We start from the raw sequence: 26,327 nt of genomic DNA, 5'->3' as shown, positions 1-26,327 counted from the left end.
TCTTCCTGGCTGGTTTCTTCATGGTTAGATTTCCAACAGGGGTGAGGATGCAGGGGCCATGGCACTCAAGGGTGACAGGAGCCATTTGCTTCTCCACTAGGCAGGACTCCAGCTTCCAGGAGTCAGGGGCCCATCACTCCCTTTTGTGATGGACTAGGCTCGGGGCTGCCAACAGCCCAGGCCTCCCCAGGGAAGACCAGTTGGAAGCAGAGTAAGTCTATTGGGGGCCACAATGGCCCCATCCAGCTCTGGGACAGCCCCTTGGGACACTGAGGGGACCCAGCAAGCACCGTGTCTGTGTGTAGCTGAAGAGCTTTGTTTCTGAGTTAGGACCCAGTCTCACCTCCTACCAGCTCCTTAAGGTAGGGTCCCTACATTTTTCATCCCAGTGCCAAGCCCAGGGTCAGGGTAGGCTCCCAGGAAGGTGAGCCATTCTGTTTCCTTTGCTCTCTACCCGGGTGACCTTAAGCAAGTGGTTCAAGTTCTCTGAGCATCCAGCTCATCAGCTGTAAAGCAGATCATTCCTGCACCACTTGGTGGATATGGGACAAAATCAGGATCCAGGGAGATGATGTTTGTGTGATCCTCAGAGATGGGGAAGGTGTGTGGCAGTCACCTGCATCTCTGGTTTTAACAAGGGCAGTGCCCACCGGCGCTTTCCGAATTCAGTTATTTGAGGCTGTGGCTGACATTTCATTCTTTAGCCCCAGTTACCTGTTTCCTAGGAAACAAGGAACAACATTGACTCTGCAACAAGTCTCTCTCTCTCTCTCTCTCTCTCTCTCTCTCTCTCTCTCTCTCTCACATACACACACACACAACTCTCTCTCTCTCTCTCACACACACACATACACACACACACTAGCAGCACCTAGAATGGCAATTAACAAAAGCACAGTAAATGCAGCAGAAGTTAAATCGGTTTATAGACCCTACCTTGTGCTACTGCCTTCCCACTGCCTGGACACAGGGGTGGAGGGACAAGCACCTTCTCTGGCACAGCACCACACTGTGCCCGGCCCTTGGCGCACTCTCCAAATGGAAGGTCCGAGGCCCTCTCTGCACCCCATCTCTGCCTTTTCCCTCCTGGGAGGCACCCACAGGTGGCCCAGCACTTGACTGTCTACCCTCCCTCTGACTAACCTTCTCCAGCTTCCCTCTCCACCTGCGGCTGTCCTACACAGCCCCACACTCCCACATTGTCCCCGAAAATCTTCCCATTGTCCCACCAATGGACCCAAGGCTATGGTACCTCACCCACTCATGTGCTCAAACCAGAAACCTGGGAGCTATCTTCACCATTCTTCTCCCACCCCCTCCCTGAACTCAGCAGATCCTGATCCTTCTATCTGTCTGTACTGTATGGCTCTCCTCCTCCCCACCAGGCCCTGGGCTGTACAGATGCCACCCACAGTCTTCCAGTCACCTGAAATAGAACTAGCTATGTCCCAACTTCCGGGAAGCCCTCCACGATTTCTCTGAGCTAAATCAGTGGGTGGCTTTCTCTGTGCCCCACGGCTCTTTTTTTATTACCTCCAGTACAATAGTGATCTCGCTGCATTAATTATAGCAAACGCTTACACGGTGCTTTCTAAGTGCCAAGCGTTGTTCAGAGAGCTTTTATGGGTATTTAACTCAAATAACAATGCTGCAGATGTGTGGCCGTTGTCTGGCTCTTCCACTTCCCTGTGACCTCAGGGGGACTAGCCTCACGGCTGACTCAGCTCTAAGTCAGTCACCTGCACCCCAATCCAGAGGTGGACTTGCCTAGAGACTGGGTTCTGGGGACCCACTGCTCTAACTCCAGGATCTAGAAGAGCACCCAGGAAGCTTGCAGGGAGTGAATTAAAGACATGCTGCATTGAATTGGTGTCTAATTCCCAGAGGGGGTGTTTCTTGGTGCACTTTCCCGTCCTTCCCTCCAGCCTGCCTGATGTTTTAAACCAGCTTTTTTTTTTTTTTCTTTTGTAATTTGTTAGCAAGTAGGACTTTATGGGTTTGGCTTCATCTTAAGCATAGTTTTGTTACATTGTACAAAAGCCTTTTTATTCAACAATTTTATACTGCTAAATAGAGTGGCATTCCCGTGATCACAAATGGTGCACTTGTACCTGGCTGAGGCGGCAAGCACTTATCAAAACAGCCAGACTGACAGCAGTTAAGTGCTGCTGGTTCCATGGACACACTGGTAACTGGAGACGTCTTCTTCTTGGTACAGCATTACTTCACCGTGAACTTCACCCATGAGAACCAGAAGGCTTTGGAGCTGAGGACAGAGGATGCGAAGGACTGTGACGAGTGGGTAGCAGCGATAGCTCATGCCAGGTATGTCTCACCCCATCCAACAGTCCAGGCGAGAGGCCAAACTAAGTTCTCGGTTCTTCTGCAAACCCAAGCCCCATGAAGAGGAGGGTGGGAAAGGGAGACAGGAGGGAGCATGGATGGATGCTGGAAGAGGCATCTCTTGGCAGGGTTCAGCCTTAGGGCGTGGGCCTAAAGGATGTATCTACCTTCTGGGATATGCTTCCTGGATGCTCAGGGAATGAGAGGCATTGCAGCCTCCTGCTATGCCCCGTACTAATCCCTTTTTCAATGTCAGGGGAACCAAGTGTAATCTGGTTTGATCAGAGGGTTTTATGGCTGGCAAAGTCTAAGACTTCAGGGTTCTAACCCGGATGCAGCCACTAATTCACTGTGTGACCATGAATTAGTTCTGTCTTCTCTCCAGACCTTGGTTTTCTCAGCTAGGTGCTGAAATTCCCTTCACCTCCCTGAACGTTTGCACTCAGGGCTCCTAGACCTGCTCCTCTCTCCACCTCAGCAGTCTGTGTCCCTCTCTGAGGGAGATGCACTGGGCCAGGAGGAGAGAAAAGCCAGGTGACAACATGGGAAAGAGAAAATAGGAGATCCAAGCAGAATCGAGTCCTTTTTTGGACGCTGGGAAATTGATGGATCTGTGGGTTGGAATGTGACCCCAGAACTCACAATGCCCTGGCAGATGGGGCAGCAGCACCCAGACTCAACCCCTGGGCAGTTGATCTTTCTGGCTCAGCAGATAATGGGAAGTTACTGTGTCTGCCTGCCTATAAAATGTGAGCCCCTGTGGGCAAGGATCGGTTGCAATTCTTTGCATTTCCAGTGACAGATGAAAGCAGAGAAAAAGTGCTCAGTACACATGAGTTGAAAGAAGGCAAAGATGAACGGGTGGATGGAGGTTGGCTGCTAGGCTGAGTGTTAAGTTTATATATGGAAGATGAATAAACAATGAATGGACGAGTGTTGCAAGTACATATGGGATGAATGGATGGAGGAAGGGAGAGATGGATGGATGGATGAGTTGGCTGATTGATCGATCGATCCCAGGGCCTTTTCTTGAGCTTTGAACTACTTAGTTGACCAGAAGCCTTTATCACGACCCTTTGACTGTGACCCTGAGACCTGGCCATTTCTGTTTCTGTCCTCAAGAAGCCTCCAGTCTTAGCTGTGGACACCAGGTTGTCACAGATGAGCCAGTAGAGCAGGCCCTGCCCATGTCAGACAGAGACATCACAACCTGGTTGGAAAGACATTAGACAGATATGCAGGTAGCTCTGGAGCATCAGGGCTGTGTGGAGTACAAAGCACTGTGAATGAGAGACATTGGTTCCATTTGCAGGGAGTGGGGGATTCTGGGGAAGGTGGAAATAGGGTAACATTTGGCCTGAATAGAGGATTAGAGAGTAGATTGAATGTATTTCCATGACACCGCCCAAAAATCCTTTTATTTAAAGTACTGATATAGGAAAGATAATTCCAAGAATAATAAAGAGACAATGTTTTAGAGTCAGAAAGTATATGAGAAAGGATAGCCAGCTGGTATCAGGCCATAACTGTTCTCAAATAACCTGCTGAGATGCTTGACCTTCTATGAACAGTGGGTTCACACCAAGGGTTTTACACCAGGGGAGTAACATAACAGAGCTATGACTTGAGTGAGGAAGAACCCAGATTCAGGGAGAGCAATTGGACCTCAGTCAACCCCGTATCAAAGTAGAACCAAAACCAGGGTTGTGGTAAAGGTCAAAACATTCCATTTGAAGATCAAATTAAATTATTTACATGAGGGGACCCTGTAAGTATTGAAGCATTATAGAATTCTAATTTATTATGCAATCTCGTAATGAAGACTACATCGATTTAGAATTAATACAAAAATGATCTAGAGATGATGAAATACCAATGTCTATATTGCAGAATATCTAAAATGATTAAGACCAGTGGTGTAAAATGTTGGCGAGGGGATGAAGCTATCACAACACTTCACAGTGCTGGAGGGTGTGCGAAACAGCACAACCAATTTGGAAATTGTCAGGCAGGTTTTTTTAAGTTAAATATACATCTAGACTATTACCCAGAAATTCCACTTCTTGGTATTTACCCAAGAGAAATTAGAAATGGCCACAAAAACTCTCATATGCAAATATCTTTAACAGCTTTGTGCACAGTCGTCCAAAAACTAGAAATAGCCACAGTGACTATCAACCGGCAAATGTATAAACAAGCTTATTACATCTGTGCAATGGAATATTGCTGAGGAATAAAAAAGAATCAACTATAATTATACACGATGAGATGGGTAAGTTTTAAAATGAATATGCTGAGTGAACATAGCAAAAAATACACACTATAGATTCCAGTTGTGTGAAATTCTGGACCAAGAAAAACTAGCCAGGGGTGACAGAAATCAGCTGCTTCTGGGGCAGGAACTGAGTGGAAAAGGAGCACAAGAGGGGGATGGAAATTTTCTTTATCTTGATTAGGGCTTATGCATTTATCAAAGTTGATCAAACTGTGCCATTTAGATCTGTGCTTTCCATGGTATGTATATTAAACCCCCAATTTTAAAAATGAATGATGTATTAGAGAGAAATGTTTTAATTTTCTATTGCTGCCTAACAAATTACCAAAGCCTCAGCAGCTTGAAACAACATCCTTTTATTGCCTCACAGTTGCTCGGGTCAGAAGTCCAGACTCAGCTGGGGTCTCTGCCCAGGAGGGGCCATATAAATTATGAGCTGTATTCAACCTCAGCCTCACTGTGTGTGTGTGTGTGTGTGTGTGTGTAACAGCTGGCCCTCTGCCACAGCCATATTGAGTATCAAGTATTTTTACATATTCCCAATTTAGTTTTTATTTTCATATATTCAATAGATACAGTCTATCTACAAAAATAAGCACTGTAGTGTACTAACACCATGGAGAAACACAATATTTTCTCCTACTGTATCACATGCTAGTATTGTGGGATGCCTCTGTGGTATGTGCGTACAGCAGTCAATGAAATGGAACAGCCACCGTGCTTCAAGGTCTACATCTCAGTGAGGCGGTCTAGGTGCCCAGCCAGACCACAGTGGGGTCCATCTCCAGCTTTGACACTGACCAGCTGTTGCGTGGGACAGTTGTTCTTTCATGATCCCTGAGTTCCCTTCTAGCTCTGAGAGTCTGGAACTCAGGGACCATGAAAGCCCTCTGAGTCTCAAGGCAACTATTATTTGTGAGCCCGTTTCATACTTCCAAAATACAACGGTGGGACAGGGTTCGTGTTCCCATGCCAAAAGGGAGAAATGAGGGAATAGAAAAGAGAGAGGGACTCAAACACTGGTGGGTCACGCCTGTACTCCTAGCTACTCAGGAGGCAGAGATCAGGGGATCGAGGTTCAAAACCAGCCTAGGCAAATAGTTTGCAAGACCCTATCTCAAAAAACCCTTCACAAAAATAGGGCTGGTGGAATGACTCATGGTGAAGGCCCTGAGTTCAAGCCCCAGCACTGCACAAAAAAAGAAAAGAGAGATGGGACCAAAGCAAGACCAAAAGACAGCAGGTCAAACATTAAGTCCTATAGTTCCAGGTCTGGTACCTGGGACACAGGGTGGCATGATATGAAGTCTAAAGGGCTTGGGCAGCCCCACCCCTCTAGCCTTGCTGGCTGCAGCTCACACGTCCTCTTTTCTGGGCTGATGCTGCTCACTGTCTACAGTTTTCCTCAGCAGATCGTGTTCCACATTCTTGACATCTCCAACATCCTCATGTCTCCATCACAGCTTTAGCTTCACTCTCACAGTTTCACGCATCTCCTCTCAGGAGCTGCCTACAGGGATTTTGACCTTGCCACACATTGCTGGGCCTCCCAGGCCTTCCTTTGAAATCTGGGTGGAAACCTCCCATACCCTGCAACTCTTGCATTCTGCACGCCTGTAAAACCAGCATCATGTGGATGACACCAAGGTCTTTCCACACCTTGAGCGGTAACTAGATTTCCTTGGACCACAGCTGCAGTGGTCTCTGAGTGTCTGGATGACTCAATGTGAAGAAGCACTTCCCCTAGGCTTCCGTGTGCCAGCAGGACACCCTGGAGTTCTAGTCTCAAAGCAGAATCTTTCAAATTAATTTACATCTCTACAGCTTTGAGCCTTAGATGGATAGAATCTAGCCAAATTCCTGAGATGCCCTCAAAACATCTTTCATATTGTTCCAATGCAAAACTCTTGACTTCTTTCTAATGACATTAAATCTCTTTAGTAACCACACTTTCCTTGGCCCCAACTTTACACAACTTTATTTTCTGGTGCAACTACAAGTTTTGACAATCTTTCTGCTGTTTTTTGTTCATGATTCTCACTATAAGCCTGTGTAAAGGCAGCCAGTAATACCCAGGCCACTGCCAGGCTGCCTTCAAATTTCCTCCACTAGATTAATTAGCCCATTACCTCTAAATTCAACCTCGTGCAAAGTCTCAGGGCATAGACAGGTTCTCTGCCAGACGTAACATGAATAGCCCCTCATCCCGTTCCCAACAGGGTCCTCCTAAGCACAGCTTTTACTGTCCACAGTCCTATCAGCATTCTGGCCTTCTGAGTTCTCACCACAGCGCTCTACTCACAGCAGCTTTTCTAGAATCTCTAAACCTTCCCAAGCTCCTCCCACAAACCAGCTGCAAAGGTCTCTGAACCACATGGTCAGGTACTTGTGACAGTTTTCTGTATTAGCTTTTCCTACTGTGACAAAATACCTAAGACAAACAACTTAAGGGAGGCAAGATTTATTTTGGCTCAGTTTTAGAGATTTCTGTCCACACACCCATGGTAAGGCAGAACGTCACAGCAGCAGGAGTGTGTAGCTACTTGGTTAATGGCAGCCAGGAAGCAGAGAGGAAACAGGAAGTGTCTGGGAACAAGGTGTACCCTTCAAAGGCACGCCCCAGTGACCTACTTCCTCCAACCAGGCCCTATCTCCTAGTTACTGCCACCTCCCAATAATGCCACCAAATTATACACCATTTGTGGAACCAATTGATTTGATCAGAGCCCTCATGAGCCAATCACTTCCCCAAAACCCATCAACTGGGGACCAAATCATTAGCACATGAGCCTTCTGAGGAACATTTCAGATTCAAACCATAATGGGGAAGAAGAAAGAAGGAGGGGAAGGAAAGGAAGAGGGGAAGGGGAAAGGGAAGTGCAGGAAAAGGATGAAGGGGAAGGAAGCATGCAGACCATCTGCACATAGGACTGCTCTTTGAAGCACTAGGGTGTGTGCCATTAGTAAGACCAGACTGTGAAAACAGACTCCTTGCTCTCAGCAGAATTTGATTTGCAAGTAAAGATGGTTACATCTCTTGGGAAGATGGAAAAATTTTAAAACCCGGTATTCATTTTCATAAGAGAAGCACCAAAACCATCGTTTTAATCAGATAGTATGTGGTTTGAAGAATTATCTTATAACCTGTTACTTATCAGTAAAGGGTGGTGGTGAACAAGAACAGAGATCGGCTTTCTGGAACAGAGTGTTTCTCCAGGTTCCTTCTCAGGCCCATGGCTTTGCCTTTGCTCCAGCTGTTCTGAACCTGGACAGCCACCAGCCCTGCTTTGCCACACCCTCTCAATCCCAGGTTACAGCTGCAGCCAGCCCCCTCCTCTTGAAGGCTCCTCTGGCATCATAGGGTCAGGATTGGCTGAAGTTGCCCTGTCCCTAGCCACCACCTTGGTACAACCCTTCCACCACAGCCTCCTGGAGCCCTTGCCCCCAACCAGGTTTGTAGGGAAGTTGTCATTGTCCCTTTTTTGCCTTGAGAGTCACAGGGGCTTAGTGAGCTTATGTGACAGCTGCCTGAGTCTGTGGCAAAGACCCACCTCCCTGACCTGGCCCTTGGACACTGACTAGCCATATTCAGAGCTGGCAGTCACGTGGGAAAGTGCCATGCTGAAGTACCTTGGCAAGTAGGAGGTCATGGGTGTTCCCCAGAGAGGGAGCAGCAGCTCCTGCGTGGGTGCTGCGTGGGTGCCAGGCTACCAGGGGAAGGAAGAGCACAAGTAGGGTCACTGCGTGAGGCTACTCATTGGACACACCGCACTGCAAAGGTGGGAGAGACCTTTGTCACTGTGACAAATTCCTGAGAGAACAACTTGAAAGGAGGAAGGGCTTACTTTGGCTCACAGTTCCAGAGGTTTCAGTCCATAGTCCTTTGGCTCCATTACTTCTGCCTGTGGTAAGGCAGAATGTCACAGCAGGAAGCATGGTGGAACACAGTAGACAGGAAGTGGAGAGGATGCCTGAACTCACTGGTTTCCTGCTTCTATCCCTTTTGTTCCATCTGGACCCTAGCCTATGGGATGGTGCTGGCCACATTCAGGGCAGGACTTCTGCCCCTTAGTTAATGCTCTCTGGAAACCCCTATGAGACCACCCTGAGACGTGCTTTACTAATCTCCTGGGTGCTTCTCAATCCAGTCAAGCAGACAGATGAACCATCACAGCAGGCTTAGTTAGGGTAATGTAGGGGCAGCCTCTGCTTATCCTCTGGGGTGCTCTCTGATCTGGCACCACCTAGCTACCCAGCCCCATTACCAATTACCCCCAACACAAACTTTCCACCCAAGGCTGCCCTCCATGGGTTTGTGCTCAAAGACTAGGGTTGGAGTCAGAAGCCTGGGTTCCAACTTGGGTGTGGGCCTCCTCCTCCAGGAAGTGTTCCCTAGTTAAAAGTCTTTGTCACTGGCCCCACCTCAGTCCTACAGCACTAACAACCTGTGACTCACCATTTGGCACTCAGATATCCCCAAACAGTGAACCAAATGTGCCTGCCTCTCCTCTGTGTATCCCTCGGGGGCCAACACATCCACCCCCAGTCACCTTTCTATACAACAAATGTTCACTGAGCTCCTCGAGTGCCAGACACTTAGTTAGGTATAGACATGGCCCCTGTCCTCCATCCATGTGGCCACTGCTAGGGCAATAGAAGGCTGTGCTGAAGAAACACCCCATGCAGGCTGGAGCCACCAGGAAAGGCTTCCTGGAGGTCGTACTTCACTTGGGATCCAAAGCTAGCATAGGAAAGGGCATGGAGCTAACCCAGGGAAGAAGGAGGGAGGAAGCAGATTTTGTTTTTTTCCTTTGGCGGTACTGGGATTTGAACTCAGGGCCTTGAGCCACTCCACCAGCCCTTTTCTGTGAGGGGTTTTTTCAAGATAGGTTCTCACAGACTGTTTGCCCAGGCTGGCTTTGAACTGCAATCCTGATCTCTGCCTCCTGAGTAACTAGGATTAGGATTTCAGGTGTGAGCCACTGGCACCGTAGCTTGGGGAAGCGGATTTTAAGCTAAAGATCTACCTGTGGAAAGCCCAAGAGTGTGCGTGTGTGTGTGTGTGTGTGTGTGTGTGTGTGTGTGTGCGTGTGTAAGAAAGAAAAAGAGAGAGCACTAGACGGGTATAATGGCCAAGGTCAGAGTGAGAGATGGGTGTGCAAGAGGTTAGAGCAACTGCCTGGAGACAATGGAGGTGGCATCTTCCCAGCCTTTTCCCTCCATCCACAGCTACAGGACCCTGGCCACTGAGCATGAAGCACTGATGCAGAAGTACCTGCACCTGCTACAGATCGTGGAGACAGAGAAGACAGTGGCTAAGCAGCTTCGGCAGCAGATCGAGGACGGGGACATCGAGATCGAGCGGCTAAAGGCAGAGGTGACTGCAGGCTGGGGGCTCCGGGGGATGGCCAGGGTCCCTGCTCCAGACCAATGCCCCAAACCCCAAGCTCCTGTGGGATGGGAGCACATGATGGATGGGGTTGGTGGTATTTGGCTTCCTGCCTCTGAGCTGAAAGTGTGGTGACAGAGTAGGGGGACCCTGCAGTCAGACCAGGTTCGATCCCGCCTCTGTCACTGACCTAGGGCCACCTGAGCACGTTCTCGACTTCCCAGTGTCTCAGTGACTTCACTGTAAAACACTTTGCTAGACTGTAAGGATCCCACTGGTCCAGCATCCCCATTGTCAGTCCCGCACTCTACAGGCACAGGTCGCTAGTAGATTATGAGTGTGATCCCTTCCCTGTGCCTACCTCAGAGGTCACCAGGCAATGGACTTCCTGGAGCCTGGCCACTCACAGAGTGGTCCACAAAGTAGCAGCAGCCCCCTTACCACAGCTCACTAGACTGCAGAGGTTCAGCCTACCGAGATCGCCCCAGCCAGAATCGGGTCACCATATCCCAGGTGATCTGTTTACATCACACTTGGGAAATGCCCTCACCAGTGCTCCACCCACTGCAGAGTGACACGATTGCCTCTCGCCCCTCACCTCACAGCCTGCTGAGAACCATCCAGACACATCACACAAAGACTGTAGACTGCAGCTGAGTTGGAGGGGGTGGAATAAAAACACAGATCCTGTAATCACTCAGCTACACAATGTACAGGTCCTCATGGTCAGGATCAAGGAAGTCAGTCTCCTCTTCCCACACAGCCTGCCACCCTAAACCCTAGTCAGGTTTAGGGTTGGCAGGCTTCACCCTCCACTCTCCAGGCTTCCTAAACTTCCCTGTCAGTACCTAGATTGGGGTTTGCAAGAGGTCCCTGCCAAGTCATCCACCTTATACACCAGGTGCTGCCAGCCAAGGGCAGTGATGGCTGTCACCTTACCCTAAGATGCCATTGGGTGTTCAATAGACCCCACCCTGCCTCTAAAACAAGGCTCCTCAATGAGTAGAATGAGTTTCTCCCAGCTGTCTTACCAGTGGTCATCCAGGCAGAGAGTAGCAGAGATCTTGAAACCCAGGATGCCGGGGTGTGGGAAGTAGGCAGCCAGGATCCTACCCAGGGAGGGAAGAGAGCAGTGAGAGATGGAAAAACATGTCCCCAAGGCACCAAGTGTTCCACCCAGAAAACACAGTTCAAAGAGGAAATTGTTAAGAACTTCCAGGTGACCTCCACAGAGCTGGAAACTCCCAGCACAGGGCTTGCCTCCCACACTGGTGGAATTAACTCTATCTAGAATGTTCCAGAACCCAGAGTCACTAGTCCACCTTGTCCTACAACAACTCAGGAGTCACATCAGTCTGAAACTTCATGCTCAACAAAAATGGCAGATTCCACCTACCTCTGGCCCTGCACCAGGTACCTTCAGACACACTTCCTTTCTCAAGCCCCACAACTATCCCGCCTGATAAGATCAGTCACCACATTTCACACAAGGAACCCAGGCTCAAAGAGCTCAAGTCACCTGCCCAAGCTCACACCAGTGGGAAGTGACAGAGCTGGGACTGGAATCCACTGTCCTGTCTGTTTGCCAGTCTTTCCAATGTGCTCAGAGCCTCTTTCCCCAGGACTCCCAGAGCCCAGCTCAGGGCAGTCCCCTCTCCAACCTACCTGGCTCATTCTGGAATCCATCCCACTCTGGAAAGGACCTGGGATCCATGGAAGCCCCGTAAGGGATCAGGGGAGAAGCATAGCCTCCATTACTAGCTTTGTGACCGAGAGTGTCCAATATCATTCATTCATTCACTCACAGACCTCACCCTCTTCCCCAGGCCCCTCCTCTGCAGTCACCCTGACACCAGCCAGCACTCCAAGGTTGGGCACCACCCCAACTCCTGACCTTTGCACCTGCTGAAACTTCTGATTAGCGTGCCCTGAACACTCCTGCATTTCTCACTTGACCAAATCCCACCGATGTTAAAAACCTCCTCATTGGGGTTCCTAGCCCCAAGTGTGTTTTCTGACATCTGCTTCCACGACCTTCCTATACCGCTTGCCACACTAGACAGGCAACCTGTGTTCCTGTTCCTCCACTGGCCTGGCAGGCACCCTGTGAGGACACCACAGTGTCTTTGTCACTCTTCCTTCTGTGGGGCCTGTTGTAGGTACCCCACAGAGGCTCGATGGGTGAGAGGCACCAAGAACATGGAGGTTGTGGCCTTTCCAGTCTGAATATGACAGAATGTGGTGAGGGTCATGACCTAGTCATGGTGTGAGCCTGAGTCAGGAATCAGACGTTTAACATGGCCATGAAAGGTTTCAGGGGCTTGCAGGCCAGAGAAGGCACAAATGCTGAGGGCAGAGCCTCCCCCATGGGACCGGGGAGCAGGAAGCAGGTTGGTCAGAAGTGAGCAAGTGTGAGTGTGTGCATGTGTGCACATGTGTCAAAGTGACAGCAAAGGTCCATTCGGTGGGAATTTGGAGCGATGCTTCTGATTGACTGCACTGCCCACCAGGGAAAAGATGCTTTTAAAGAGGACTGAAAGAAAGACTAGCCTCGTAAAGCTTTCGAGCTGAAGTGCTCTCTCTCTCTTACACACACACACACACACTTACACGCACCTTACCAGCCAAAGGACACCAGTGGCTCTACATAGGCTCCAGGAAGGTAGAATCAGAGCTCTTCCTAGGAAACAGGTATCAGGGAGGCAGGAGGCTGAGAAGCCAGGTAAGTGATCAGTGACCGCAGTGATGAAGATCAAGGGTGTTAGAATGTCAGAGCCCCAAGGAGGAAGGCAGTGAGGTCCGCAGACAGGAAGAGACTTACCAAATTACTCACCTCCATTGCTGGTTCTCTAGGCTCAGATCTCAGTCTTTTCCTGCCCACCACAACTTTCTCTTTTCCCCTGAGGAGACAGGTTTGATGACCAGGTGCATGTTAGCAGTGACAGTGTCCACACGAGGGCCCCAAGCTCTCGGGTCTACCAGTCATCTGAGGCCAAATGGAATTGGTCAAGTCCTGTCCAATATATCAGTGAGGATTTCCAGGGGGCTGCAAAGCCCTGGTCACCTCTTGCCTTCCAACTCTCCTCTCCTGATTTGTGACATCATTTCCTACAGCAGCTGTATTCACTGTCTTTACGCCTCCTTACACCTAGGGTGGCCACAACCTGCATCTGTCAGGATGGACTAGGTTGCCACAATAACAAACAACCTCCGCCCCCAGGTTCAAACTGCAGAGGTGAGCTAGAGGTGTGGCTCAAATGGTAGAGTGTCTGCCCAGCAAGTACGAAGCCCTGAGTTCGAACCCCAGTACTGCCAAGCAGTAAAGGTGGGTGTCTCACGCACACTGTGCATCCATTGTGGGTCCTTCTGCAGACCCTGTCCTACAGAATCCTTACTTAGAGTGAGGGACACAGGACACAGGGGCTTCCACCATCAGGAAATTCACCCATCTCCAGTCCTTTCACTCAGGGGAAAGGAGCAGAACAAATAGCACATCTGCTCACATTTCATCAGACAAAGCCAGTCACACGACCGACCGTGCCCACCTTTAAGGGACCTCAGAAATGTGATCCTGCTGTGTGCAAGCCTTCACGGTGGCTCCTTCCAGCCGAGTCCAGTGACCCAGTCTGTTGTGTGTAACAGACTTTCTGAGTCATATAAGAAAATTTCACTGCAAGATAGATCCTCGTGTGACCAGCCTTACCTGCCAAGCTGATTTCTCCCAACATCCTCCTTTCACGCTGACCACACTCCCACACACCATTTTTGTTATCACCATTCATAGACTTTCACCCTGCCACCAGGAATGTGCGAGAGCTGGCTTCTAGCAGCTTGCAAGAGCCAGATGTTACACTTTCGAGAATTTTGCAAGCTGGTTATTAGACCAGGCAGGAGCACTTACACCATGGGAACTGGCCCATGCTGCTAGTCAAGAGTTTTCCTTCCAGGACACTGGGCATTAGGCATTTCCCATTAAAATTACCTGCCATTGTTTTTGTGATCAGACACGAGATCTGCAGGGCCTAAATGAAAGTGAATTTCAAGACAGCAAAGCATTGGTCCCTTTTCAAGGCTAGGGTTCTGTGAGACTACGCAAGCCACTCTTCCATGAAGCCATCTGTCTCTTCTCCCTCTGTCCCTCCTGTCCTTTTGAACTCACCCTACCCACTCTTCACAGGTCACAGAAGACTTGCCCAAACAGCCATAACTTTATTAGGCAAAACAGTCCTGGATCGCCTCTTCCCTCCCATCTAAGCAGGCCTAACAGGCCTGGTCAAGGCTCCCCCGAGCACCCAGCTAAAACAAAGGGAACACGGACTTCTGGGAAGAGTTCTCTCTGCCCCAGAATGCTGTTTGCCACTGTTACATTTTTTCCTAACTATTTTCTCCTATTTATGATTGAAGTAAATTTGAGAGCTGAGACAGGCCCCAAGGACAGGATAACATTTTATTGGCATGAAAGTACTCAGACTCCTACAAGGTTGATTCTAGAGGGAACTGCGGAGTTCTTGTCTTTAAGGTTTAAAATAAAAGCATCCTTGGAATCGGCTTTGCAAACAAACTTCGATACGGAACCCAATATACAAGTAAGTAAAGGAACAACTGCTCTGGGGAAAGGTGGTCTTGACCCCTTCCCAGCCTGCATTGCCCTCACTAGGGCCCACTCTCCTTACTAGGCCCTGCCTCCTGTCTCCCTTCCTACCATCCTCCCAACCCCAAGGACTTGCTGCCTGATACAAGATACTCTGTGTCTTTATTCCCATTATTTCTTCCATAGACCAGCCTCCCATAGACCACCTTTTCTACTCCTATTCATCCTTCAAAACCTGTTCTAGAAAGCCCTTGCTACTTCCAAGGTGAGGCCCTCCTGCAGTAGTGTGTAGATGTCTGAGTCTCTTCTTAGGCAGGGAACACCTCCAGGGAAGGGATCTGACTTATTCACCTCCAGCCCTGTGTCCCCAGTGCCCGTTATAGGGCCCAACCTAAACGCTCCACCGGGATGGTTTTGATAGGGTTGGCGTGAAGGAGACAGAATCAGGCTCCTATTGGACTTGGAAGAGACCAGAAGGAAGCAAGAAGAAAGCTGTTGGGAAACCCAGAAATGCAGGGGCCTTTAATAAAGCCTTGGTTGCTAACAGAAAGAAACAAAACCGGATTAATTCCATCACGAGTGCTGCTCTGACTGCACTCACTCTGGATTAAAGTTTCTACCTCTAGAGAGGCAGCTGGGGTGGGGTCGTGGTGGGGGGAGAACTGAGGCATGCACAGTGCCCAAAGGCCTGGAGGGTTTGCCCAGTGGGGAAAAGGAGTGGCGCATGAAGGCGGATGGACAGCTGGGACCCAGGCTCTGTGCCAAGTGAGGAGTCCTGCAGCCAGGCTGGGAATAGGCCAAAGCCAAAGGTCCAGTTCCCCAGGGATGTCATTGACAAGGGTTACCCGAGCAGGACCTGCATGTCAACTAAACTAAATCCATCTTCAGAAGGGGCTTCTAGGGTCAGAGCAAGGCGGCCACCATGAGCCCAGTAAGCTGGGACCCCCACTATGGTACCCACACTGCTCCTGGCAGGGACAGACCACGGCCTGACACTTTGGCAGGGTTGCCAGGCCAGGCCCCAACTCTCTGAAGCTGTGATCCCCCTCCCCCAGGGCCACCAGCACAGCCCAAACTGTGGCACAGTGCCTGACCTAACAGTGTCTGTTTTCTGCCCTGGTCCTTGCTAAGTAGATGTCCTGGAAGGTCATTGTCTGAGAAGAACACCATCGGTTTTAAATACAGACTTCACCCAGCCCCCAACACACACACACACACACATCAGCATCCTAAAGAGAAAAGGGGTGTGATGTGCAGATCCCAAAGCTGGCAAAGAAAGAAAGCTGGAGGTGATGACATCAGTCCAAGGTGAAGGTGTTGACCTGGCATGTGCTTATCTCTGAGCTCACCAATGGCGCACGCACGCGTGTGTGTGCGTGTGTGCGTGTGTGCATGTGTGTGTGTCTTCATTTCAATGTGCAAATGTTCTCATAGGATTGAAGGAAGAGTGGGAGAGGCGAGGAGGAAGAAGAGGAAGAACAGAACAGCCCATCTTCATGTGGAACAACTCCGATAGATATTTTCAGCCACTCTCCAAGCACAGGCTGGGGTAATTTTAGCAACCAGGGAGTGGAGAGAGGGCCACGGCTCCGTTTTGCTTTCAAAGTGCTCAACTGGCTCAGTTTTGAGAGCCCATTCATCCTGCAGTCCAGCAAGTGGCCTTGAGGGGACACAGCCACGTGTTCTGAAGAGGGAGCGCATGGCCTTGCAGCCACATCTGTGGAATCCCATGAGAGTCTGTCTTTAGACCTGTGGGGCCCCAGTGGCTGCCGTGTGTTTCTTTGATTAAGGATTTTGTAGCTGCTGCCACTTATTTGTGCTGTCAATGAGACCATGTCTTGTGGCCCACTCTGTGCTAGGCACCAGGAGCACAGTAATGAATGACACAGCTCCACCTGCTCTCCCATGAATCTCCCATGGCAAAGCTTGTTATTCCAGCATCCTAACGGGAAAGTCCACAGTACCGTGGGAGCCCAAGCACATGTCACTCACCAGAGACTCAGGGAATCCAGAGGGACTGGAATGAGCTCCACCCGGGTGGACACACTGCTGGCCTGGGAACCTGGGAAGTCCGAGAGCCCTGGTTACAGTGCAGCTTGAGGTGCTCTGCCCTTGGGCACCAGCCCTTGGTTCTGTTCTCCAGCTACATTGACTTCTGTGATCCCAAAATTAGATTTGGGGACAACTCGAATATCCATTCCAAGGGCTACCCCAGTTTTGTAGGGCCAGCAGTTTGTTCTGAAAAGGGCTTTCATTTGGGGAAACCCCAGGGTGTCTGCCCAGGGAGGGGATAGTTACACCAAAAGGGCCACACCCCCAGTCACCCACCACTCCAATCTGATTTATACCCAGGCATCATTTTGCTTGAAATGTGAAGAGATGACCCAAATATCCAACAGATAAATGATAAATAAAATGTCATCTGTACATACAATGGAATATGATACAGCCTTAAAAAAGGAAGAAAATCCTGACACAGGCAACAGTGTGGATGAACTCAGAAGATGTTACACCAAGTGAAATAAGCCAGACCAAAAAAGACAAATACCTATGCTTCCACAGATGTGAGGTCTTCATATAAAATTCACAGACGCACAAAGTGGAATGGGTGTTGCCAGGGTCTGGGGGAGGGGACTTATAGCTTAGTACACACAGAGTTTCAATTTGTAAAGATGAAAAAGTTCTGGAGGTGGACAACAGTGATCTGAACCTTATGAATGTACTGAACAACACCAAACTAGATTTAAGTGATTGACAAAGGCTGGGTATGGTGATACATACCTGTAATCCCAGCACTCTGGAGGCTGAAGCAGGAGAATCAGGAGTTCAAAAACCAGCTTGGACTATAGAGCAAAACCCTGTCTCAATAAATAAATAATTAATAGATAAAGGGACCAATGGTTTGGGGAATACCTGAATCATAGATTCAGGCCAAATCCTACAACCCCAAGAGCAGAGGGTCTTATCAAGGTCACCCTGATGACCTCAAGCCAAGGGGGCCTGGACCCCAATGCAGGGCTCTCTATCTTACTTACAGATGACTGTGGCCTGTGTAGTTCCATGACCCAGATGCACGGCACAAGGGTCACACACTGCAGCACCACTGGCTTGTGTGGCAGACTCGACTGCCACCATCAGCTGGTGCCCCTCTCGGCCAGCTGCTGACCTGTGTTTCTGTTACAGATCGCATCCCTGCTCAAGGACAATGAGCGCATCCAGTCCACCCAGACTGTCACCCCCAATGACGAAGACAGTGACATCAAGAAAATTAAAAAGGTCTGTACCATCTTTCTAGCTGGCCTCTTCAGAAAGCCAGCCCAGGGTTGTGAGCGCCTCTAGGGTGGGTCACCCACCCACTCACTTCAGTTTCAAAGATAGACTGATAGCCCCTTAGCCCTGAGTGATACCTTTCCTCCTGGGTCTCTCTGTGATCTAGGGTCGAACAGCTCCATTTCGTAGATAAGAAAACTGAGGCTCGATTAGAGGAAGGAGAAGGTGGGAGAGGACCGAAACCAAGGCCTCAGAGTCTCTGTTGAGATCTTGCATCCTTTCCAAGACCCTCATGGCACCTCTTCCTGGTCACTTCCTTGCTGACCCCACTGTCATACACACACCACCTTGCATAACCGCCAAGTCCCTAGGGGAGCTCAGCCTGGAGCCTGGCCTTCAGAAGACCTCACAGTCTGCCCCTCTACTTCGACCCTGTTAGAGTCCGCAAGGGGCAGACATCTCAGGAGTGCCAGGGATCTGTCCAGTGACCAGGGCAGTGACAACACCATCAGCCACCCTGTGGCAGCATTGCACGGGTCAGAGGGCTGCTGTGTTTGCCACTTGCCCGACTCAAGGCAGGAGAGCTCGCCTTACCCTAAAGATACAAATGAAAGCAAAGCACCCTATTTGTTGAAAACGCAGAAGGACCCAATGCCACCCAAACCAAAAAGCACTAAAGTGTCTCACAGGCCAAGTGCAGCCTTCCAGTGTCTGTCTGTCTGTCTGTCTGTGTGTCTATGTGACTCTCAGCCCACAGAGTGTGGGGTTTTTTCTTCTTTGTATTTGTCACGAGTACTTTAAAAGCTAAACACTTCAACAAAAATCTGGATTTCTGCTTTTTTCAAAAATAGAAATTGTTAACATTCATTAAGCACTCTCTACGTGCCAGACACTATTCTGGGAGTGTGTGCAGATTAGGTGGTTCCTCACTAAAACCCTCTGAGATTTATTCTTATCTGCATTTCACATTTGGGGAAGCTGAGACACAGATCGGCCAAGTAATGTTCCTGAGCTGACACAGCTAAGTATTTGCAAAGCGACACTCAGACCCTAGCCACCAGCTCCAGAGAACACCAGGACATGACACCTTGTGGAAAAGCAGATCTAGCAGCCCTGGGCTACAAACACACACAGACAGCAGGCAGGGACATCTCAGCAGCCTTCTCTGCTGTGGACCCAAGCACCTCAGCCCGCCTCTCCTTTGAGCAGTTTTTCTGGTTAGGGCACACACTCAGGACAACTGAAATCCACCTCCCATCATTCTTACTCTCTCTTCTCCCTCCTGGAGCCTCAGAGACCTAAAGTCCCTCCCTCTTCAGCAAACGCTTTCTGTCTTCAGAGATAGTTCCAGACTCAGTAAAGACTGTCTCCACAGTACATGGCCCCAACAGGCAAGTCTGCTGTCCCTGGCCACTGAGAACACCCAGCCCACTGCCCTGTGTCCCCTCCCTGTGAGGACCGCGAGCTTGCACACAGCCTAGCAGCAGCTATGGTAGGGGATTAGGTGACCTTTAGTTGGAAGCCTGTGCCGTTTAAAACAACTGTGTGTGTGTCCATGTGAGCCACAGGACACTCACACAGCCCAGCTCCAAAGCCACCACGTCAAGCATCCACGCTCCTGTCCCCTGAGGCAGGAGCAAGGCTCCAGGCAGTGCTGGGGCTCAAAAGCCACTGACGAGGCCCCCAGCATGAGATGAAGGCATTCACCATGTTCTGTTCAATTTGATAATCACCCTCTCTCCAGATGAGCCGTAATTAAAACCTCTGAGCTTTCAGGCAAGACATTAGACAAGACAAGACACAACTGTGCCGAGCACAGCCTGGCAGCCCTCAGGCCACCTCCCATATGGAGGCTTGGGGCCACAAGTTTTCCCTCCTTCAGCAAGTACTTCTAAAGCAACACCCCCCCCCTTCCCCCCCTCCCGCCCCGATCTCGTAGAAATGCAGAGGTCTGGGGCAGGACCCAAGCATCTGCCTTTGCAAGAAGCTCTCCAGAGATGCTGGCCCTGTGTGTGGTGCAGCCATCGTCTGTTTAGCCCAATTTTACACGTGGGCAATTGGCTCAGAGAGGCCAACCGACTTGCTCAGCCAGGCCTGGTCAGTGTCTGAGCTCTTCTCCCTCCACGCCCCACACAGGACATGGCAAAGCCTTGGTCCCTGCCCTGGTGGCACTCAAGGCCTGGAAGCACAAGAGTGACTGAGACTAACGGGAGCCTCTCCCGCTGGTGTCCACGTGCAGGTGCAGAGCTTCCTGCGGGGCTGGCTGTGCCGGAGAAAGTGGAAGACCATCATCCAGGACTACATCCGCTCACCCCATGCGGACAGCATGCGCAAGAGGAACCAGGTGGTGTTCAGCATGCTGGAGGCTGAGGCTGAGTACGTGCAGCAGCTGCACATCCTCGTCAACAACTTCCTGCGTCCACTACGTATGGCCGCCAGCTCCAAGAAGCCTCCCATCACACACGACGATGTTAGCAGCATCTTCCTGAACAGGTGAGCAGCCCTGAGGCTCAGTCAGGGCAGGGAGAAGACGACTAACAAGCACAGTGGCTGCAGGTGCTAACCTAAACTTTGACACAAGCTCTCATCTAGTTCCCACCAGGTGCAGATGGGGAAAGTGAGGCCCAGGGAGGAAAGACATGGCCCAAGATCACTGGGATGGAAGACACCAGACCCAAGAATCTGGGGCTTGGGCAGGAGTACAGAGGCCTACATAGTCTGTGTTTAAACTAGTAGCTCTCAATCAGGGCAGTTTTGTCCCCCAGGGGACACTTTGCAGTGACATTTTTGATTGTCACACCTTGGGGAGGTAGCTACAGACACCTAATGAATAAAGGCCAGGGAGACTACTAATCATCCTATAATGCACAAGACAGGACCGAACGACAAAGAATTATCCCACCCAAAATGGCAATAGCCTCAAGTTGAGAAATTCTACTTTCAGTATTTAAGAGTTATAAATTGTCTTGGTCCATTTTGTGTTGCTATAACAAAATGTCCGAGTACCTTATTTAAAAAAAAAAAAAAAAGATAGATGGAGATGTAGCTCAGTGGTTGAATGCTTACCTAACATGTACAAGGCCCTTAGTTCATTACTCAACATTGCCAAAAAGAAAAAAATCAAACTTAAATAAAAGTTTATTTTATGATTTTAGAGGCCTAAGGGCATACCACCAGCATTGACTTCTTGTGGCCATGGCCTCACCTAGCAGGAGCATGTGCCAGACATGTCACATGGTGACCAAGAAAGCAAGAGACCTTTTATTTCAACCTACTCTTGTGGGCATAACCCACTCCTGAGAGACCTAACTCACTCTGTGACACCAGCATTAATCCCTTCCCCAGGGCATTCATGGCTCAATTTACTTTCCCCTAGGTCCCTCCCCTTAGAGGTCCCACCACCTTTCAATACTGCCACACTGTGGACCAGACTTTAACCTATGTGTTGGCAGGGACAAGCCACATCAAACCCTAGCCTGAATCAACTTTCAGCAAGTTAGATAAAATATATCTTATTGTAGCCAGGCACTGTTGGCTCACACTCATAATCCTAGCTACTCAGGAGGCAGAGATCAGGAGGATCAAGGTTTGAAGCCAGCCCAGGAAAATAGTGCTCGAGACCTGATCTTGAAAAACTCATGATTGAAAGGGCTCAAGGTATAGGCCCTGAGTTCAAACTGCAGTCCCGCAAAAAAAAAAAAAAAAAAAGTCCTATTCTGTCTTGATTCTGTCGCAGCGACCTGGAGGCCAGGTTCATGGTTGGAATTCCTAGCCTCTTTGGAGGCCTACTCTGGGTCACGAGCCCCCTACTCACAAAAGCAGTCCATTTTCTGATGGTGGCTGTGCACATCCTCATGGGGTTTGTAGCACTTCAGCAGACTGAACTGACCACTGCCTTGGTTTTAGGAAATGGTGTAAATGAGCTTGTCAGTGGCTGATAAAATTGTGTAAGCAAGATAAAAGCAAGGGAAATTAACACATGTAAACAGGGCTATTTACAAATGCTTCTCATCCAGGAATTAAAATAAATCAGTTTATTCCCCTACATGTTCATTCAGCTTCATTTCTTTTAAATTTTTCATCACTTGGTCATTTCACTATTCCTAACTGGTCCTATATCCAGGCCCTCTGCATGGGTACTTGGGACCTGGGTCACCTTCCCTGTGCTCATCTCTTTCACCCACCCTGCAAGGGTGGCACAGCAAGTTTGAGGAGCCTGGGGTACACGCTTGGGAGATGGATCCAAAGCTGGTTAAGGCCCAGGTGAGAGTGGGCTGAAGAGGCTAGAAGTCATAAGAGTAAACAGATCTGATGGCTCTGGATGTGGATGACATGTCAGGATCAGGGGACAGAAAGACAGAGACAGAGAAAAGTAGACAGAAGGAGGGAAACAGCTTTTGGTCTCTTGAGCCCTCCTAGAAACTGAATCATTGGGCCTCATACGGTTGCTTTGTAATATACATGTTGAGCACAATTTTTAAATATGAAATACTTTAATGCATTTGCTAAACAAAGAAAATGAACATCATCTTTTTATGAAATCAGGTAACACATTCCTCACAGAAAGTCCATTTGCATTGGCTCTTTTAGATTTAGTGACCTGGAATTTGACTGAAAAATGTAAAAAATGTGTCCCTTCTTAAGGAAACCCTGGGCAGCTCATCTGGGTTTACAAATTCTCTAACGTGAGCCCTTCTGTAGATCTGGCTGGACATCTGGCTCCGTGGTGGAGCATGTGCCTGACACGCACAGGGACCTGGGTTCCATCCCCAGAAAAAGAGTGTCCATGTCAGCTCACAAAAGTTGTTTGAAAGTTGTTTAGAAAAGAAAAAAGAAACACAACAGGATCTTACACTTTTATCTTTTAAGAACTGAATGGATCAGGTTGGATGCCTCTGTCTGAGAACAAGCGGGAGAAAAGAAAGGGGACTTTTGCCTTCTCATGAAGCTATTTTCAACAGTGACCCTAAAAGAAAACAGAAAAATAGGGCTCACTAATCCATCATCAAGGCAGTGGTTAGATTTCCTCCAGTCTGTTTTACCCTTCCTGTTGTCAGTATGCACCAGTCTGTAGATGGAGACCAGAGATGATTAAAAATGGAAGGAAAACTTCCAACCAGCAGCCTCACCCATGCCAGGGGCACTCAACCCATTCAGCAAACAAGGCGAGGGACCCACAATGCCCAGCTGTATGTCCACAAATGAGATGAGATGAGCCATGTGGACCCTGTCCCCCGGGTCAGATCACTGAGCAACGTGGGACCCAGTTGAGACAAGTGCCCCAAGGAGGCTCTCTGGAGGAGGTGGTGTCTGAGCTCGATCTTAAAGGACACGAGGGAGGAAAGAACTTTCCTGGTAGAAAGAATAGCATGTGCAAAGGCCCAAAGACAAGAACGGAACTCAATCATGGAGGCAGGAAGGAGCCATCAGACATTTCAGGCTAAGAATGTCCTAATTGGGTCTGTTTCAGGAAGCTCTGCCTTGCTGCCTTGTGGAGGGGAGCTAAAGGGAGAGATGGAGGCTAAAAGGCCCACAAGGAGGCTAGTGGGAATGGAGAGTCCCAGATCCTAGCAAGCACGTCCTATGCCCACTGTCCTATCCTGCCATCCAGAAGCAATCTGAGTCTGTGCACACTTCCGGGAGCCTTGGAGGGTACCAGCTAGCTAAAGGCTCAGAGAACTGAGGAGGAAGTGTCAAAGAGCAGGGTACTCCAAGTGTAAGACCTTGTCAGAGCATTGAAAAGGGCCCTTTAGTTACAGTTCACTAAGACATTTAGCTCCCGCTGGGTGACTCTGTGGATGTGACTCTCCTTGAGGCCCCCCAAGCAGTGCCCACACCTCCTAGAACAGGACTCGGCTGAATCTTCCCAGCCTTGAGCTGGGAAGCTCATTATAAACCCCCATCTCCCAGGCAGCCTCTCCTTTCAGGCCTGGAGCACTGCTGTCTTGCTAAGCAGCCTCTCCAAGCTGCCCGGGCTGGGCTTGAGTTTTAGGGGCAGATAGACTTAGGACAGGGGCCTTGTCTGCAGAGAAGCTCTGCATAGAGGTGTCCAGGCTTCCCTTCCCTACAATCGGTCCAGAGCTATTGCCCATCTTAGCAATCCATTTACTCCAGTAAAAACAGAGAGGTCTGATAAAGTCTCAAGACCTCCAACACATGGCCTCTTGGAGGCACCAGAAAAGAAGTCAGGAATGCCACTTCCAGGTATCACCTGCCTAATTCCAGTATTCAAGGACAAATGAGAGTTTGTGTAACGCATTAAGCTCATTGTATTACACCCTTCAGGAATGAAGTTCTTGAGGGGACATTATCAACTCAGTTTAGAAAACAGCATTACTCTCCTGTGACAACCAGGCACATGTATCATGAGAAAAGAAAGCAACAGATGTGCCTCTCATGAGCACAGATGTAAAATCTTATCAGGTTGAATCCAGCAATGTATAAAATCCAAGTAGGATTCATTTCAGGAATGCAAGGCTGGTTCAACATTGAAAATTAATCAATGCAATTTTCTGTATTGTCTTACTAGAGTTATCCCCCACCCCAGTGTTCACAGAGGAGTGGTTCCAGGACCCCTGTGGATACAGAATCCACAGATGCTGTAGAATACATAATACCATATAAATGTTTTTTAGGAAATAACGATACAAAACTGTTTGTATGTCTTCAGTACGTGCAGTGCCACCCGTTGGCCTGGGTCCTCTGGCTCTCTCTTCCAAGCCCATCTCTGCCCCTTTTGTAGCCTTCATCACACTTAAACAATGACTTCCTCTGTGTCATCCCTCACTAGACCATAAGCCTAAATGTGGGTGGGGACAGAACCATAGCTGCACACTGCTCAATTCATGGGGCACCATTCATGTAAGTCAGCAATTTGTTTCTGCAAAGGGCCAGATGGTAAATATTTTAGATTTTGTTGTCCATGTGGTCCCTGTGGCGACTAAGGAATCATAGGTAATCCATAAACAAATGGGTATGACTGTGTTCTGATAAAATTTTACTTATGCACACAAAAATGTGAGTTTCATATCATTTTCACAATTCGCAAAATATTCTTTTGCATTTTTTCCAACCATTTATAAGGATAAAAATCTTTCTAAGCTCTCAGGTCATCCAGAACCAAGGGAATGCTGGATTTGGCCCATGGGCCAACATTGATCACGGACTAGGCTGTGAATGGTGCCAATTAGAGCTGGGCACTTGTCAGCCTCGATGGAGTCCTGTTTCTGTCACTGCTGCCATCAGACATAGGGAGACCAGAGTCTGACAGAGAGTAGGTGTTTGAGAGACAAATGAAGCACTCATTCTATAAGACTTACTACATGTTCCACCATCAAAGGTCACAGGGATTTAGGAAGGCTGCGTGTCGTGTTCCCCTTAGAGAGTGATAATGCACTTCGCATGTTAAAAGAATAGATCATTTCTGCTTAAACTGATATGGAACCAAAGAAAAATGGAAAGATTCCAATTCTTACTCCTTACTCAATTTTTTTAAAAAAGTACATTTGCAGGTATACAAGCTCTTTCTCTCTTATGAAGGACCCATGCCAATGAGGCAGGAAAAACCTGACAAGTACAAAGGGCAGAAATAAAAGCAGGGTGGTAGAAGGGGCGTGGGGAAGAGGGGTGATGCATAAGACAGACTGAGACAGTCACTGTAGGGCATTGAAGGCCAACTTAAGGCCACTCTACAGGACTGACTTAGGTTTTCAAAAGATGAGTCTGCTGTGTGGAGAACGGACACACCAGAGGCTGCAGTGGAAGAAAGCCAACAAGACATCCATTGTGAGGTCCAGGCAGAGATGGTAAGGGCGGTCAATAGAGTGCAGAGAGCAGAATCCACAGTGAATGGAGGGCTGGAGGGAGAGGGGCCAGTGACCCCCCAGGCTGTGCTCAAAGGACAGCCAGGTGGGGCTGCCAGTGGAGATGAGAAGCCAGGAAAGGAGGAGCAGCCCTACAGGGTAGGTCAGAGGTCAGAATTACTGCTGTGAGTCTAGATTGTTTTAAAAAAAAAAAAAAAACACCCAAGTCAGTAGCTTTTGCCTTAACATAGTACAGAAAAAAAAAAAAGAAAAGAAAAAAGAAAGAAAGAAAGAAAATATAACACAACAAAGAGAAACAAGAACACAGATTGTAGGAATAAACACAAGACCCGAGTGACGTCAAACAGCAGAGACATACCAGTATAGAAAGATCTGTATCAAAAGATGTCCTCTCACCCAAAATATTCTGCACATTCAATATAATTCTAATCAGAGTATAGCCTAGCAAAGTGATTGAAAGTTCAAGGGATGGGATAATAGATACAAGCAGCTAATGGAGTCTTGACAAAGGAACAGCAATGAAAGAAACATTCCCTGCCTGTAATTAAAATGTATTACATGGGAGGAGGGGGAATAAAGGAGACTGGTGGAAGGGGTGAATTCAAGTATGATATATTTGATATATCGTAAGAACTT

The 26,327-nt window shown here is 48.8% G+C and overlaps 1 protein-coding gene and 1 long non-coding RNA gene across 2 annotated transcripts in view; one reads left to right on the top strand and one right to left on the bottom strand.

Annotated features, from left to right (window-relative positions):
• The window catches only part of Rasgrf1 (Ras protein specific guanine nucleotide releasing factor 1), a 114,711-nt gene that overhangs the window by 18,379 nt on the left and 70,005 nt on the right, over positions 1-26,327 (top strand). Inside the window, exons 2-5 of the mRNA XM_074061632.1 lie at positions 2,219-2,325; positions 9,848-9,995; positions 17,782-17,874; positions 20,108-20,361. Of these exons, the coding sequence (XP_073917733.1) occupies positions 2,219-2,325; positions 9,848-9,995; positions 17,782-17,874; positions 20,108-20,361 (602 nt within the window). The remainder of the gene's footprint in view (positions 1-2,218; positions 2,326-9,847; positions 9,996-17,781; positions 17,875-20,107; positions 20,362-26,327) is intronic.
• LOC141419204 (uncharacterized) lies at positions 2,011-11,860 on the bottom strand. Its single transcript, XR_012443867.1, has 3 exons — positions 11,673-11,860; positions 11,039-11,116; positions 2,011-2,266 (listed from the first exon to the last, which is right to left on the bottom strand). It is a non-coding gene; the product is annotated as an uncharacterized lncRNA (long non-coding RNA).

Source organism: Castor canadensis, chromosome 19, assembly GCF_047511655.1.
Source record: "Castor canadensis chromosome 19, mCasCan1.hap1v2, whole genome shotgun sequence".
NCBI classification, from domain to species: domain Eukaryota; kingdom Metazoa; phylum Chordata; class Mammalia; order Rodentia; family Castoridae; genus Castor; species Castor canadensis.
Note: the sequence above shows the minus strand (reverse complement) of the source record. Positions and strands in the feature narration are given on the sequence as shown.